Source organism: Sardina pilchardus, chromosome 23 (assembly GCF_963854185.1).
Source record: "Sardina pilchardus chromosome 23, fSarPil1.1, whole genome shotgun sequence".
NCBI classification, from domain to species: Eukaryota; Metazoa; Chordata; class Actinopteri; order Clupeiformes; family Clupeidae; genus Sardina; species Sardina pilchardus.
The window spans coordinates 16,780,308-16,797,139 of NC_085016.1; the positions used below are offsets into that span (position 1 = coordinate 16,780,308).

Below are 16,832 nucleotides of genomic sequence, written 5' to 3' on the forward strand. Positions count from 1 at the left end.
GACCAATGTTTACTCTGACTGATTCTGGACTGCACAATTGGATAACTAACCAAAACCGGACACTGTAGCGCTATTGTCATCAGTTCATTTCGCCTTTGTCCCGCCTACACCGATTTGATTGCTTGTACCGATATTGGTGCAAAACGAAATGTGTATCCTTGCTCGTGGCCAGAGGATCTTGCAGACACAATTCAAATTGTGTTCTCGCGAGAACTCTGGATTTCCAGGGTAGCTTTTATCTGTAATCACAATGAATGGTGGAGTGTCTTCTTGCTGCTTGTCTTGCTGTTACCCATTACTTCACATATATTAATTTTCTTCATTCTTTTACTATTTGTCTTTTTCACTGTGTTATGTTGCTGTTTTGGTTGGAGTTCTCTGAGCATTGCCAAGAGGTTTGAATCTACGCAGTGTTATCGGAAGAGGTCCTTTGACTCTCTGATAACGTCTTACCTGATGCTGTAATCCTGAAATATAATCTCAGTCTGACAAAAATAGAATGAATCTGCTTTTAGCTCCACTGCTTCACTTGGGTCCAGACGTTTTGAGCCCGCATTAATCCAGAGCTGAACGTAGGCTGTAGCGCACAGCTGTGGTTTTGCCTCCTCGGCAGCCGGCTTGACAGATCACCCACCGAGGTGCTCTAGGCTGAGAGTCGAGTGTCTGGAGCTGGATAGAAGGGCTTTAATGCTCCAGCAGTGGTGTAGCATTGCTAGAAATGCTTGTTTGTTGCCGTCCTCCTGCCCGCAGCGTATGAAAGTGACCGACTGCTTTTGGCACGTGTCCCTCCTTCGTCAGCTCTGGATCAGTGGAGATGAAACTGGCCTGGAGGACACTTGAGTGATTTACCATTTACCACGTTTTGCTCCGAAGATCTCCTGCGACCGCATGTGTTGCGGACATGATGCTCTTGGTGTTGTGATTTGTTATGTTATTTATGCTTTGCACAGTGGCTCTCTCTCTATAATATCTAATTGCGATTTTTGATGACACTTGTGATTGCAATTTGTGTTATGAATCAGGCTTCAGTTCAAGATTCACTGTATGAAACATTTAAAACTTGGCCAATTAAGAAGACGTTGAGATTTAAATTGTTTTAGCTACTTATCCAAGGATGAAAATATACAAACGACTTCCAAATATAGCTTTAAGATGGGCCGGCTGGATGTCTGAATAGGTAGCATGCGTAGCATATACGTCTACTTGATGACATGATTCTCTTGGTGTTGTGATTTGCTGTGTTATTTATGCCGTTTGCACACATACAGCATTATGTAGAATGACTCTGGTTTGTGGGCCAACTGATACTGAAATACAGTGATACAGAAAAAACATTTTCTCTTGCTCAAAGAATGGGGAAACTCTTGAATGTCCTTGAGAGCTCTCGTATTAATCGTCTGAATGCCCTGTATGCTTAGAGTTCACCTTAAATATCATGTCGCACAGATTGGCCATCAACAGCCAACCAGTTTGGTTGCAAGCAGTTATATAGCCAGTAGATGCATAGAGCTTAGCTTAGCTGGTCAACGATTGCGTCTTCAGGTTTCCTCCTGATGAGATGGAATAGGTCTTAAGGCAGCAAGTTTGTAAGCGAGTGGCACCAGTTTATGGGCTCTTCTCATTCTTCTCTTCTCCTTCCTTCCTTCCCCGATCCTCCGGCTCGTTCCCACTGATCTATAAAGAACACTGGATAGACTATCCCATTGTTGCTGCCCCATCATTCTTTATCTAGATCAGTGGGAATGAGCCGGAGGACTAAGGAAGGAAGGAAAGGAGGATGGATAAAAAGGACGAATGAGAAGAGCCCCTTGAGTTCACTCTGGTGTAGTAGAAGAACAAGAGACTTGAACCATGCTGTGTTGAGGTCCTGGCGTGCTGCGCGGCTTGGCGAAGGTCTATAAATGAGTCGATGAGTCTGTAAATGTTTTGGTCCCAGACAGTTGCTGTGTTACTAATGAGAGTGCTTCTCCTTTCCCCCCCTGCAGCGGTTGGGAGATGTGAAGAGCGGCCAGAGGGAGGCGACGTTAAGCGATCTGTGCATCCTCACGACCCCCCCCCCACCCTTCAGCATGAATGGGGATATGCCTCATGTGCCCATCACCACTCTCGCTGGGATCGCTAGCCTCACAGACTGTGAGTAACGACACACGCATGCACACACACACACACTGTCTCTCGGTCTCCCTCTCTCTCACACACACACACACACACACACAGACACACTGTCCCTGTGTTCTATCACACACACACACACACACACACACACACACCTGAGAGGACCGAACGATTTGGAGAAAATATCTAATCACGATTTTTATGACCGATAATTTGTGATGACAATTTGCAGTATAAGTCAGGCTTCAGTCAAGATTCACTCACTGTATAAAACATTTAAAACATTGCCAATTAAGAAGACATCAAGATTTCAATTGCTTTATCTATTTATCCAAGGACGAAAATGTACAAATGACTTCCAAATATAGATGGGCCATGTCTGAATAGGTAGCATGCGTAACATGTACCTTGATGAGGGTTGATGAGATTGATGAGGCATGACTGTCATAAATGGACCATACGAATGAAAAAAACAATATGTGACCTTGACTACTGGGTCAGAGCTGCTAGCTGCACAGTTAATTGCTGCTTTTGTGATTTAGTAATTGCATTAGTTCAAATTGCAATTTCGATTCAATTTCAATTAATATTTCCGTCCTAATGGATGCACACACACATGGAAACAGACACAGTTTGCATGGACACGCACGCACACACACACGCACGCGGGAACGGACACGGACACAGTTTGCACGCACACACACACAGGCACATGCACTCCTGCACCATCGACATCACTCCTGCTGATCTCAGAGTGTGAGCAAAGCTATAAAATATCATTAACAAACACAAATACAAGTGCACACTCAGATGTTTTTTTCTCAGTCTATGAACACATCCACAGACATGAACACTCAATTACAGAAACTTTCACTTGTCATCAGTTTCACTTGAATGTGTCTCTCTCTCTCTCTGTTTCACACACATTCATACACACCTGCACACCCTCACCAACTCCAAAGGAACACATGGTTTGACACGTTTTACACCAATTTCTTTTACACACACACAGACACACACACACACACACACACACACACACACACACACACACCACCGGCTCTCTTACTCCCTGCTGTTGACTTACTACGATCAGACTTCCTACTTGTGCAATGCCTTTAATGCTTAAACATTAACTTTTTGTGACTTGTTGTTAATGCACATTCTTGCTCGATTGAATCACTTGATGGGCAGCACCTGTGGGACTAATCCACAGTAGGCAAGGCATCCAGCAGGCAGACGAGGCTAACTCGAGGTCAACATAAGCAAATGGCCTGCTGGCCTTGGGCAAGTGAAGTGGCACGCTGGGCAAGGTGGTTGACCCAGGCACTGGCCTGCAGTTTTCCTGCCAGCTCAGCTTACCTCTGATGCTAACTGGTTGAAGCTAAGCGTGTGAGGTGACGGAAAATAAAGAGGGAGCTCATTTCGGTGTAATAAATGAACAGTTTTGTGTAAAAGTGACTTTTCTGGGTCAGTAACTATATACTAAGGGGGCAGTGAGGGTAAAATGGTACTTTTGCTTGGACACTGCGAGGCAGGCAGTACCACTGGACCAACACCAGATGTCAGGGCCACCTCTGCTTACACACACACACACACACACACACACACACACACAACCCTGTTGTCCTCTCCGTTCAGGGAGCACTGTGGTCACAAGTCATCACCTCTGTGGGGGTTCGCTCCTCCGCCTCCCAGAGGCGTCTTAAGAGACGAGGCTTATTTTTATCGCACCATACGCAGCCGGAATGGAATCGAATCCCATGGTGTGGACACAGGGACAGAGTGAGGGTAGTTGCCAATTTTCTCCCGTGTATAGCCTAGATCACAACATACAGAAGAGCTGTAGAACTTGGCCATGTTCCCTTCTATGGCTGGTGATAATGCTTCCCAAATCTACTTACAGACCATAAGGGAAGGCATACATTTAATTAGTAGCCTTTATGGTCTCTCTGTGAGACTTGGACCAGTGGGTCTCCTAGTGGTTGTGCTCTGTTCTAGGATGAGCTGAGAATCTTTGCCAGGACTCCCTAGGAGAAGAGTTATTGTAACTCAGTGGGACTTGGTGCCTGGTTAAATAAAGGTTGAATTTTAAAAAAAAAATTAAAAAATCTTGTAGATATTCCTACTCATTGAGAAAGTTGCTGACTATACCAATACAATGGATATTATGAAGATCTATTTTAGTTTTGGGTGTGTCTGTCCGCTGTGTCAGGTGGCTGTGTTAGTTAGTCATGCTGACACTGGAGGTTAACGCAGCAGCACAAGGAGACTACATGCAACAGCCGGCCCTGGATTTACATGGGAGGATTTCTATCCACATGAGTTTGGTTACCCATCCCGAAAAGGACAGCCATTACATTTCTTAAATTGACCTTGACTTCATGGTACCATGACCCGACGCGATTTTAGTGTGCCGCTTCTTCATCATAACCATGTTTTAATGTGCGTGCATGTGTGTGTGTTTGTGTGTGTTGGGGGTGCAGTGTTGAACCAGCTGCCTCTGCCCTCTCCGCTGCCTGCCACCACCACCAAGAGCCTGTTGTACAATGGGAGGATCGCCGAGGAGGTGGGCTGCCTGTTGGCCTGCCGCGACGAGACGCTCGTGTCCCAGTTGGCCCACAGCCTTACGCAGGTCTCCACCGAGCACATGTAAGTGTCCCCCATCACTCCACTGGCCCGTTTTCAAACAGGCAGGCAAAGTGCAAAATCAGGCAATGAGTAAAAGTGTCTTTTTAGTGTTAGTTGGACTTTGCTCGTTAAACCAGCTGATTCTAATTAGCACAACTCTTGGCTAGGTAGAGCAGCTAATTGATGAGATCACCTGTACTAAGTGCACCTGTAAAACCAATACATGATTGGACTTTTACTCACTGAAGCTGGATTTTATATAAGCTTGGATGTATTCATGGGTTTCATCAGGTCCCTTTCCACAGGTGTATTAATCAAGCACCATGCAGGCTGCATTCATAATCAAGGTGCTTGATTGTATACACCTGTGGAAAGGGACCGGATGAAACCCATGAATATCCAAGTCAACTTTTGTAACTTTTGATTGTAATACTGATGGTATTGTTTGTTGTTTTGTGTGTGTGTGTGTGTGTGTGTGTGTGTGTGTGTGTGTGTGTGTGTGTGTGTGGTGTGTGTGTGTGTGTGTGTGTGTGTGTGTGTGTTTGTGTGCGTGCGTGTGTGTGTGTGTGTGCACGCATGCGTGAGCAGAGAGCTGAAAGACAACCTGGGCAGCGATGACCCAGAGGGAGACGTGCCAGTGCTGCTGCAGACGGTGTTGTCCAGGAACCCCAACATCTTCAGGGAGAAAAGTACGGCAACGCGCGTCGGGGTTCAGGGCGGTAAGGAGGACGTGCAGACATTGCCTCTTGACTCTCGAGCGGCAGCTGGGAGAGCACGGTGCCTACTTGTCCTGGGGGGGGCCACGGTCCACACGGAGACCCCTGGGGGTGGGGGCACACGTGGGCCAACGATCTCTCTGATGAGAGCTGCCGGCGGGGGTTTCATCATTTTAGATGGATGAAGGCTGACATGTTGGGATTCCGTGTTCCGCAATGAAGTGTGAACGCAGTTTTTAGAGTAGGCATTTATATGAAGAGATTCTGGCAAAGTGCATATTGTTGAGAACCCATAATTGATATAAATTCTAGCAGTCTAGTGAACATCTTCATCAACTTTTACACGTGTGCACTTGCTGAAGTGTGTCATGTTCAAATGCAGTAGGCAATAGGTAATGTCTCTGATTATGTAGAGGTGTCCTGCTTTATTTGCTGGTTGGGTTTGGGGGGCAGGATGACGAAGCGTCCTCCTGGCTGCCCTGGAAGCTTGTCTGGGCTTGTCTGGGAGTAGTGCAGAGACAATCAATATCTGAGGGGTATATATATGAGGGAGAACGCTAAAAGATTCTGGCATTCTAAGCCTGAAGCCAGTGAGAGAACCATTAAGCCTACTAAAGAAGCGGCAGAATGTATTGAATATGTTGTGAGTGTGTCTCTGTTCTTTCTCTGTGCTTAGTAAAAGTGGTAGGTCTGCTTTTTCCCTTGCTCTTACTTCAGCATCTTGATTGTTTATTTGTATACCTGTGTTAAGGCCTTCTGCCATGTAAGGGCATCTAGCAGTTCTGTAACGTAACCGAGCTGGAAAGTTATGATCCATGTGGAAGTTGGCCCTGATGTTTATTGGCTTGCTGTGGATGTCTTTGAAGAACTGTTCTGCAGCTGGTTCAACATCAGATCGGACTGTCCAGTTATTAACCTCGGGAATGTAGGGAGGTCTTATGGGACTGCTGTGTGCAATAGACTGGTTACGTTGCTTGCTGTCTGGTGGTTATACCCACACACAGCCCTGGATAAAATGAAGAGACCGTTGCACATCTTTCTGATGTCATCCTACGGTTGCTGAGTGACAAAATTAATAGACCACTACAAAGAATGTCATTCAGCAACCTGAAAAATGTGTACTGGTCTGATGTACTTTCCAGAGCTGTATGTCCACTTGTATAATGTTCATAGAATAAGTTAAAGTTTGAGGTAGTTCTGTTGTGGGTGATTGGTACTGATCCCAATGAAACCCTTGAGCGTTTCTTGACAGAGAGAGAGAAAGAGAGAAGTAGAGAGGGGGAGAGAGAAAGAAACAGAGAGAGAAGTGCACCCTGGGATTGGCCAGGCACCGTGCTCCGGCTGCTTCTCCGCTGTTTTCGACACGGAATCAAACTGCAATGTGTGACCTGCTCTCTGACCTACACCCTGCTCTTGACCCAAGAACCTCCTCGCGCCTTTTATTCAATCTCTGATGCATGGCTCTATGTATGTGTTCTTGTGTTTGTATGTGTGTGGTGTTTTTCCTGCATGTGTCTCCACAGAGGTTGTGTTACAAGCTTGTTTCCCCCGGCTTACACTGGTTAGCTGGCTTTTGTCTCAGTTTCCTCCAATGTAAACATTGCTTTCCTCCGTGCGACCTGTCTTTTGGCAGCGATGCTCTCGCTAAAGGTTGTGTTAGTCCAAAATCTCAGAATATCAACTGGAGAGAGTGTGTGTGTGTGTCTGTGATCTTCCACTTAATACTGAAGCGAATCTGCTGGTCCGTCTGGGAACTCGGGAGCGCAGAAACGGTCTGCTGACTTTAATAGATTTTTCTCCCCCCAAAGTGACACTGATCTGTGTGGCTTCCCCAAGAGCCCCCGCCGATCCCGAACTCCCACACTGCAACAGCCAAGTGCAGTGCAGTGCAGTCAGACCAGTGCTCGCGGCGCTTTTTAAACAGCTTGCTGAAGACTGGCTTTAAAGCAGGAGTGTCATTTATGTTTCCTGTACGCTGCTCATGCGCCTGACTGTCTGAGCCTCTGAAATGCTGCCCATTTGTAAGAGCTGGAGGTAGTCTGGGGCAGTAGCTATATATAGGGGAAGGCTGCAAGAAGTCTTGACATGTCCGGAGAAAAGCGGTGGGAAAAGCAGATAATGATGATGATAATGAGGAGCACTATTGCCATGGTAACCGCATACACGTGTCTTGTAAATATGCTTTTTGTCCCACGCTGCTTGCTGTTTCATTGGAATTGGTCTCTGAGAAGCTGTTAAATCAGATGTTATTTTGCATGTGCATTCACATTTGCTCGTTTAGCAGAAGCTTTTATCCAAAGTGACTTGCAAAACGATGGATAATGATCAAGCTACAACGTAGAGGAGACCGAGACCTCTGCTACCAGAATAACAGGGAGCCGACAGAGACACACAAGATGCGTGGTAGGGGTTGGGGCTGAGAAGAGGGGATGGTTGAATTAGGTATACATTTATAGAGCACTTTCAGAATTAGTAATGCATACTGCAGTCTGAGGTAGAGGTCTTCTGTTTATATACAGGTGCATATAGCACATGTGCTGTGAGATGGAAGGAGTGCAGGCAGTGGGAAGACAGTCTGAGGAAGGGCAGTGTGTCCCGACACGTCACATGTGGTGAATAAAAAGAACGTTTATTGGAGCTCTAGTGTGCCGACTTTTTTTGTCATTTTTACTGCAGTGGGAAGACACCCAGCACTTTGTTTTTTTAAGACTCCCGGAAATATCCGATTATGTGCCTATATAAGGAATCCGAATCCCCTCTGTGCACTGTTTTATTTTAGTTTTTTTGCATATCTGTTGGGAGAACGTTGCCCCTAAGGTGCCACTAAGTGTTTACTGATTTGATGTAAACAAATCAACAGGTGGAATGCTGAGGTTGTTAGGGGGGAGTGTACAAAGTCAGGTTGCTATGGTTTCCCCCCCTCTCCACAAGTATTGGAGTCCTACTGTATAGGAGAGGGATCATGGTGAATGGCACTCACTGGCAGACATATTTATTGGAGTGGGCCACAAAGGATCATGGTCCATCTTTCTCATGACAAGCCACAGCCAGGGCTGTTTTTCTGCTCTTCATATGAAGGTGGGGATATGAAGTGTAAGCTGGGGTCGGAGCATGCCATTGTAACATTACCTCAAAAGGAACACCTTCTATGTCTTTTCTTTTTTTAGTCTTTGAGTCTGTAGCTGAAATCAACAGCAATCCAGGCATTTTTTTTCCAGCTGTAATTTATGGTTCTGATGTTTTTTATTTATAAAGGTATCATGCAACAGCAAATGGTCTCACAGTATAAGATGTCCCAAAATTCCATGCACGGAAGCCCGGCATCAACAAACTACCAGCAAACCACTATTTCACACAGTCCTTCCAGGTGAGGTGACATTTTTGTTTGTTTGTTTGTTTGTTTGCATATTGAGGTCCTGCTGCTGTTCAAATTGTGATATTTGAGACGACTCTTGCTGTGTACTTAGTGTCTCTATTGTTTACTGTTGGGTATATTTGTTTTCTGTTTTTGTTTGCTAACCTCATGCCTCTGCCTGTGCCGCTTCCAGTCGCTTCGTTCCCCCACAGACGGGCACGGGGAGCAGGTTCATGCCCCAGCAGGGCAGCCCGGTGCCCAGCCCCTACGCCCCCACGAGTCCTGCAGGGTACATGCAGCAGTACTCCCACCCCCCCAGCTACTCCCAACACCAACAGCAGATCCAGCAAGGTCAGTCCTCTGAGAGCCACCAGAGCGGCACTACTTTAACTTCAGAGTGCGACAACAAGAATGTAGACGGCGCTAGCCTTCAAAGTTAAAGAAAAAGAAAGTGTCTGTCTGTCTGTCTGTCTGTCTGTCTGTCTGTCTGTCTGTCTGTCTGTCTGTCTGTCTGTCTGTGTATGTCTGAGAGTGAGACTGTGTGACTGGCTGTCTGTCTGTCTGTCTGTCTGTCTGTCTGTCTGTGTTTGTATGTCTGTGTGTCTCTGGAGGCTAACTGTGCATGCGTCTTGCTCCATAGGGTCAGTGGCCAGTCCCATGGTGCCTGGTGGCATACGGAACATCCACACAGACAATAAGGTCTCGGGGCAGATGGCCAGCAACTCCGCCAATCACAACAGCGATGACTACATGAACATGGTGCACAGGCCCATGGGCAGCGGGGTAAGACACCCACACTCTTCTCACTCTGCAGCTGCTGCCAACGTGGCGCATGTTGCCCCAACATAACCAGCATTTGAGCACTACCCTACCTTACCCTACACTACACTGGCGGTGGTAGCGTAGTGGCTAAGGAAGGAGCTGGGCTAGCTTGCAGTAGCCTGAAAAGTTATAGGTTCAATACCTGGCTTCCACAGTTGGGCTCTTTACCTTGAGCATTGGGGATAATTGCTCTTATGATATAGTTGACACATGTAGGTCACTTTGGATAAAACATAAAAAAGCATCCTGTGTGTCGTCTGACAGCCTAGTAGATGGAAGGTACTTAAGTGTCAGTAGTGTCTACACTAGTTTTTTGTCATGTGTATCATTGCTTGTCACTTTGGATCAACTTAACTTCATTAAGTACTTAGACAAGAGCATGTACTTTAAGGATCAGTCTGAGGTTATGCCAGGTTCTGTGTAGTGGTGTCCCGAAGGCAGGGCAGGGCTCTGTGGTGCCTTAACGCTTTGATGATGTTCTCTCCAGGAGGGTGACATGAGAAACGCCACGTTCCCCCTCAGATCGCCTGTCTGCTCGCCTGCAGGGAGTGAAGGCACCCCAAAAGGTACGTCCTCTTATCACACACACACACACACACACACACACACACACACACACACACACACACACACACACACACACACACACAGACACACACACACACACACACACACACACACACACACACAGACACACAGAGTCAGTGAATTCCCAAAACACACACATACAATTTCCTCATTGTGATTTTAGTTTATCCCATTAAAGGCTTACATGGTTACCGTGTGAAGGGTGATCTCCATACTGCTGCTTTGAGCTGTGTAACTGAAACTGCATTTTCCACATCTGTTTCAGCCGGGTCACGACCGCCACTCATCCTGTCCCCGCCCCCTTACTCGTCCCCGCGGGATGCGGCGGCGGCGGCCGAGCTGCTGCTGGACTCGCCCGAGCACCGGAAGAAGCAGCGCAAGCAGCTGGGCGAGGCGGCCGACGGCAAGACAGTCCCCGCCATGTACGACATCGTCAGCCCGTCCTCCAAGGACTCGACCAAGCTCACGCTCAAGCTCTCGCGGGTCAAGTCGTCGGAGAGCGACTCGGCCGCGCCCGGCGGCGCCAACGCCGAGCTCCTGGCGGGCATGGAGCCCGGGTCGGACGCCGAGGGCGAGCTGCCCTACAGCCTGCAGCCTTTCCGCACCGCCGGCGACCCGGCGCAGAGGCTGGGCCCGGGGCACTGCGGCGGGGAGCAGTCGGGGTACCAGCAGGTGCCCGTGCTCCAGAACACGGGCGGTGTGCCGGGCCGGATGACCGCGGTCAGCGGGACGCCGTACGACGAGGCCGAGATGGACGCGCTGGCCGAGATCGAGAGGATCGAGCGGGAGTCGGCCATCGAGCGCGAACGCTGCTCCAAAGAGGTCCAAGATAAAGGTAGGCACACTGACAACAACAACAACAGCTGCAATTACACCACCACATTACCCAAAGTGCTCACTGACACATAAACTAAGCACAAACTTACACAAATATGGACAAGAGTATCTACCGTAACCATCGCCATAACATATCATCACATAAGTCTTGTATTATGGTGTCCATATCTGACTTTAAACACAGGCATGTTTTTAGACGGCTTTAAGTTCTGGTCCTGATGTCCCTGTTCCTTTGGCCCCACAGATAAGCCACTGAAGAAACGGAAGCAGGACTCGTACCCCCAGGAGCCCGGCGCCGGAGGGACTGCGGGGGCCACTGGGGGCCCGGGGATGGGCGGCGGCGGCAGTGCAGGCCACAAACTGGCCCCGCAGGAGGCCAGCGCCGCCAGCAACGGGGCCAACCGCCTCGCGCTCATGGTCAGCATCGACCTGCAGCAGGCCGGCCGGGGGGAGGGTCAGCTGGAGCCCGTGGCCACCCCTCTCCCCGCCCTGGAGGCACAGCGGTGGCCCGAGGAAGGGCCAGAGTCGGCGGGGGTCCTGCGCATGCGCTCGAAGACGGACGGCGAGGTGCAAAAGGCCGACGGGCGGCCGGAGGTCATCAAACAGCGCGCCGACACGCCGCAGAAGCCGGGTCCAGACGGCCACGCCGAGATGCCCCGGCACAAGCAGGACGGCCGGCACGACCGGGAGCGGGAGAGAGGAGAGCGAGACTCGGGAAAGGCCAGCTCGGAGCGGAGGCCCGACGGGTCAAAGCACAGGCACGACGGCAAGCCCGATGGCAAGAAACACCCCGACACGCCGCGGAAATCGGACTCGGCGCGTGACGGACATCGAGAAGACCGACACAAGGACCGGGACAGAGAACGGGACAAGGACCGGGAGAAAGAACGGGACAAGGACCGGGAGAAAGAGCGCGACGGCGACTCCTCTCGCGTCCGCCGGCCCGAGACCCCGAAATCCTCGGACCGGCACGAGCGTCGGGACCGGGAAAAAGACAGACGGTCACGGGCAGACGGTGAAGGGCGCGACCGCGAGCGAGACCGCGAGCGCCGGGAACGGGAGCGGGGCGACAGCCCCCGCGTGAAACAGGAGCGGGACGGCAACCGCCCTCGGCCCGACCGCCCCGACCGGCCCGGCGGGAAGGACTCCGAGCGGCGGAGCGGAGGTGGCGACTCAGGCAGAAGCCGCCCCGACAGCCACAAACAACAACAACAACAACAACAACAACAGCAACAGCAGCAGTCCGGCCCGGACACCAAACCCGGCAGTGACTTCCCGTCCTTCCTGCTCGGCGGGAAGACCGGAGCGCTGAAGAACTTTGTGATTCCCAAGCTGAAGCGGGACAAGGACGGCAAAGTGATCGCCGACCTGCAGCGGGCGGAGGGCTGGAGCGAGCCCCGCGTCAAGCTGGAGCGCATCGGCCCGGAAAAGGGCCCGAGCCTGGACAAGGGCCTCAACAAGGGGGCCAAGCCCGTGGTGGTGCTCCAGAAGCTCTCCCTGGACGAGGTCCAGAAGATCATCCGCAAGAGCAAGAGCAGACCGTCGTCCTTTGGGAAATCCTCGAAAGGTAAAGTAGCCGGTTTGTTTGGTCTTCTTTTTCTGTTTTGTCGGCTGTTGGGTTTCCTGCAGTTTGGTTTGAAAAGATCAACACCGCTCTTTGAGGATACTGCTTCAGTCATTGGGGGGAAGCTTATCCTGGCGTTCTGATGAAACCTGTGTGCTCTTTGAGAACAGATAGGAGCTAGTGCAGATGGACATTTTTCTGTTTTGGCTGAGTTCTCCCGCAGTGTTTCTCTGTTATCACCGTGATGATGAGTAACGGGTCTTTTTCTTGAAGTTGGAAGGTTGGAGGTTGACTTATTGAACTAGGAAGTTGAACTGATGATTGAATCCAGCAGAAAGTAGCTGACACATTTGGGAAGACATACGAGTTGTTTGATTAAATTATCCCTGTATCATTGCTGTGGCATGCAGATATTGGCAGATATTAAATGGTAAACAATTCCCCCATAGTCAGGCTTCACAGACATGGCGCTGTGCTCTTCTGGCCGATGGCTTGTGCGCAAAATACTAGTAGTTAGTTGTAGTCAAAATTTTGCACAAAGTAGAAATAGCCACCGTGACTCACCGCGGTCAAAGTGTGTGTGAAGGCTCGCTGAGAAGCACGCTAGTGCTTGAGCTGCGCTTTGGTCAGTGCAGCGGCTAAACCACTTTACAACATCCAAGCCATTGAAATGACAAGCGCAGCGATGCCATGGTCTCTCTATATGTGAAGTCCGCTCATTTGTTGTGATATTTGTGTCATTTTGATCAGCCTTCAACGCCTAGCAATTGTGAGGACATAAGAGATCATTCTTGCTTATTGTTTGCTTGTGTGAAACCTTTTAAGGGTTTGGGTGAAAGACACAGAATTTATTTGGCACCCACCTCAACTATGTACCCTGGTGGAGCTGGCCCACGTGGGTTATCACACTCCTTGAAAGTGCTTGAAAATGCTCCTGGAAAATAACTTCAACGCCTTTTCTGTGATGGCGTGAAATTTGCTTTGGTAGCCGTTTTCCTTTTTTTTACCTTTTCTCATAGACAATTCCTCTTATTCTCAGTTGAAGTGTTTATTAGATATTAAAAAAAAAAAAAAAACCTTTGGCATGAAGCCGTAGCCAAAATGTGTTATATCAAAGTCTGTGAGCTCTGTGAATACGATGGCATTTTAAAGTGTGAGAACCTTTTTGAGGAATAAGCGCTGTTGTCCTCTCCTTGAGCAGCGGCGTACGACCAGAGCGTGCTGCGGGAGCTGCCGCCGCACCTGATGGCCGAGATCGAGTCCACCATGCCCCTCTGCGAGCGCGTCAAGATGAACAAGCGCCGGCGCAGCACGGTCAACGAGAAGCCCAAGTACGCCGAGCCCAGCTCCGACGACGACGAGGACACCTCCTTCGCCGAGCGTGAGTAGCTCTGCTCTTTCGTCTTGGTCTGTGGATGTGTTTGCCAATCTTCTCCTGTCTGGTTCAGTTTGTGCCTCTCCCTCTTGCTCACGGTCATCTCTTCTCCATCTTCTACCACTGTCACTTGACCAGGATTATGTATCTGGGCCAGGGTTATTTGACAACAGCTTCTTTTCTCAACCCTTCTTTTGTCAGTTCAATCCAATCCACTCCGTATGGGTTCCAGGTCGTGTATGTTTAGACAGGAACACAACCCGGAATAGAGGGTTGGCCATATAATAGAGAAATAATTGCAAGGTTATTGGCAACCTGAGTCTTGCCAGTCACTCTGAAACTGACCTAGGTCTGACCCTTTTCCAACGTACCTTGAGAGGTCTGTTACGAAGCATGGTCACCCAACCCATTGTATACCTGCCAGATAAAATCGACCAGAGCTGAGGCCTGCTATTAAGCTCTGATATGAAAGTGGTGTTTCATTGCTTCCATCTTCAGTCTGTGTATCTATCTGTCATATTTTTCAAATGCTGCTTTCAGCAGTATCATCTTCCTCATGAGAGATGTCCTCACTTCTGCCAGTGCCAGAGCTTAACGCTGACCTCTGACCTTTGCAATCCTGTGTGTTTTGATCGTCGCAGCCTCACGGAAGCGGAATAGGCGGGAGCGGGACAAGGCGTGGGACGGCGATGACCGCGAGCGGCGGGGTTCCGGGGAGCATCGGCGCAGTGGTGGCGGCGGCGGCGGCGGAGGTTGGGGCGGTGGCGGTGGCGGTGGCGGTGGCGGCCGGCAGAGGGAGCGCAGCCCAGAGGAGTCGGACGAGGAGTCGCCCCCACCCAGCATGAGCGACAGTAAGTAGACTAGAGTGTGTCTTAGGCAGCGCCTACCCTGCACAGGATGTTTGGATACGCAGGCTGGTACTAGGCTGCTGAACACTTGGTAGAAAGTGGCCTGTTATGGGGGGGATGCTTGTGTAGAACTTGGAAGCGTACTGTAGCTTGTAGGAGCAAGAGGAACTCATCCCTTGCTGCATTGGAACCTTGATGATGCAAATTCTATATAAATCACAATGGAATTTCATGGGGCCTCACTTCAACTCCTCTTCTGCCATCCAGTCGCCAGAAAGTTGAAGAAGAAAGAGAAGCAGAAGAAGCGGAAGGCGTACGAACCCAAGCTCACTCCAGAAGGTAATTACGCAATCATTCTCTCTCCTCCCATCTTTATACTTCAATGATGCAACCTGTGAGTTAACGAGGTCTTCATTGTTGCTTGACAGAAATGATGGACTCCTCCACGTTCAAGAAGTTCTCTGTATGTGTGGACAATATTCTGGATAACCTGGAGGATGTGGATTTCACAGCGTTAGGTACTAGCAATTCCACATGCTTATTGTGAGATGCTTTTTATTTAGTTGACCCTCAATGAGTTTGGCCTGTCTTTCACCCTGTCTTTGTTCTGCCTGTGTCAGGAGTTCCTCTCCTCGTCTGAAATGCGTTAGTCCTGTAGTCTCTTGTTGTGTAAATGCTGAAGCCATTTTGTACCCTTTGAAAACAGACGATGATGAGATCCCTCAGGAACTGCTCCTTGGCAAGCAACAGCTCAGTGAGCTGGGCAGCGAGTCAGCCAAGATCAAGGCCATGGGCATCACATTCAGGGTAGGACATGTTCACCACTGATTAGTCTCATGTGACGGATCTGGTTGTAAAGGAATGGCTCCTCTGACTGTTGGGTTTGTGATTCACAGCTTCCATCTGACAAGCTTGTGAAGGTCTTGAACATCTTGGAGAAGAACATCCAGGATGGATCCAAGCTCTCAACTATGATGAATCACGTGAGTGCCCTTTCCTGTTAAAGATCACATATTTGACCCTTTTCCACAAATTGAAATAGTTTCTTGAGGTCTTAGTAAAAAAACATCTGTGTCATACTTTGGTCAAAACACAAAATGGACGAAACACCGAAGCACCTGTTTCAACTATGTCTGAAGAGCCTTGTTAACTTGTTCAGCGTCTTGTTTGTGTGTCTGTTCCTTTATAAACATGAGCATATTGCATGATGGATTTGCTTGCAAACAAAAAGCAAACTCTCACAATTTTGTTCATCCGTCATGTGCAGAGAGTCATAATGCCGTGAAATTGAGGATTATTTTGTTTTATTCTACAAGCTTACCTTCACGACGTTATGTCAAATGTGACCTTTAAACTTCAAACTTCACCATCTAACTGATGGGCTTGTAGTGTTTAGTTTTGGAGTTTGTGTTTTTAAAGGTAGGAAGGAAAGCACAGCTTCAGAATGTGGCAGTCCTACCATGATTTGGGTTCTACCTGTGCACTTAACAAGGGGTTTCATTAATTAGCTGATCCACCTGACTGAAGAGTTGTGTTAATGAGAATGAGGTGGCTTACCGTAATTTCCTGACTATTAGCCGCGGCTTATACATTGATTTAGCAAAATTTCTTCAGCTATGAGGTTAATACAAATATTTCGGTATTTTACACTTTAAGCCCGTTTTCTGCATTGCCTAGCATGAACACGAGTGTTTGACACCGAAATATCGACGATTGAGCCTGTTTGTGCATTTCGGCACCTTTAGAATGTTCTCTGTATGGCGTTAACATTGCTCCCTATGTGCATAAACTATTCTGTCCTTAAAACACCCCTAAACGTTCGTTTTTAAAAATGTGCAGCTCACCGAGTGGTTACTGGTCTTCAATGATCTTCTATAGCAAGTTTCGCAGTGAAATTCAAATTCTGTTGTGTTATATTAGGCAAACACGGTTGTGAGTTATCTGAAAAATTACTTCCGGGATTTCGAAAATCCCTGATAAA

General features: G+C 48.7%; 1 protein-coding gene across 5 annotated transcripts in view; it reads left to right on the forward strand.

Moving 5' to 3' along the window:
• nipblb (NIPBL cohesin loading factor b) overlaps positions 1-16,832 on the forward strand; it is a 50,323-nt gene that overhangs the window by 15,213 nt on the left and 18,278 nt on the right. For 2 of the 5 annotated variants that reach the window (XM_062527294.1, XM_062527296.1), the window contains exons 2-16: positions 1,986-2,133; positions 4,593-4,767; positions 5,335-5,465; positions 8,718-8,829; positions 9,011-9,168; positions 9,458-9,600; positions 10,127-10,205; positions 10,493-11,062; positions 11,309-12,631; positions 13,830-14,009; positions 14,645-14,854; positions 15,119-15,190; positions 15,280-15,369; positions 15,558-15,658; positions 15,748-15,834. In XM_062527294.1, coding sequence (XP_062383278.1) covers positions 2,070-2,133; positions 4,593-4,767; positions 5,335-5,465; positions 8,718-8,829; positions 9,011-9,168; positions 9,458-9,600; positions 10,127-10,205; positions 10,493-11,062; positions 11,309-12,631; positions 13,830-14,009; positions 14,645-14,854; positions 15,119-15,190; positions 15,280-15,369; positions 15,558-15,658; positions 15,748-15,834 — 3,495 coding nt within the window. In that variant the 5' untranslated portion in view covers positions 1,986-2,069. The remainder of the gene's footprint in view (positions 1-1,985; positions 2,134-4,592; positions 4,768-5,334; positions 5,466-8,717; positions 8,830-9,010; positions 9,169-9,457; positions 9,601-10,126; positions 10,206-10,492; positions 11,063-11,308; positions 12,632-13,829; positions 14,010-14,644; positions 14,855-15,118; positions 15,191-15,279; positions 15,370-15,557; positions 15,659-15,747; positions 15,835-16,832) is intronic. The other 3 variants (XM_062527298.1, XM_062527297.1, XM_062527299.1) reach the window with 3 other exon arrangements.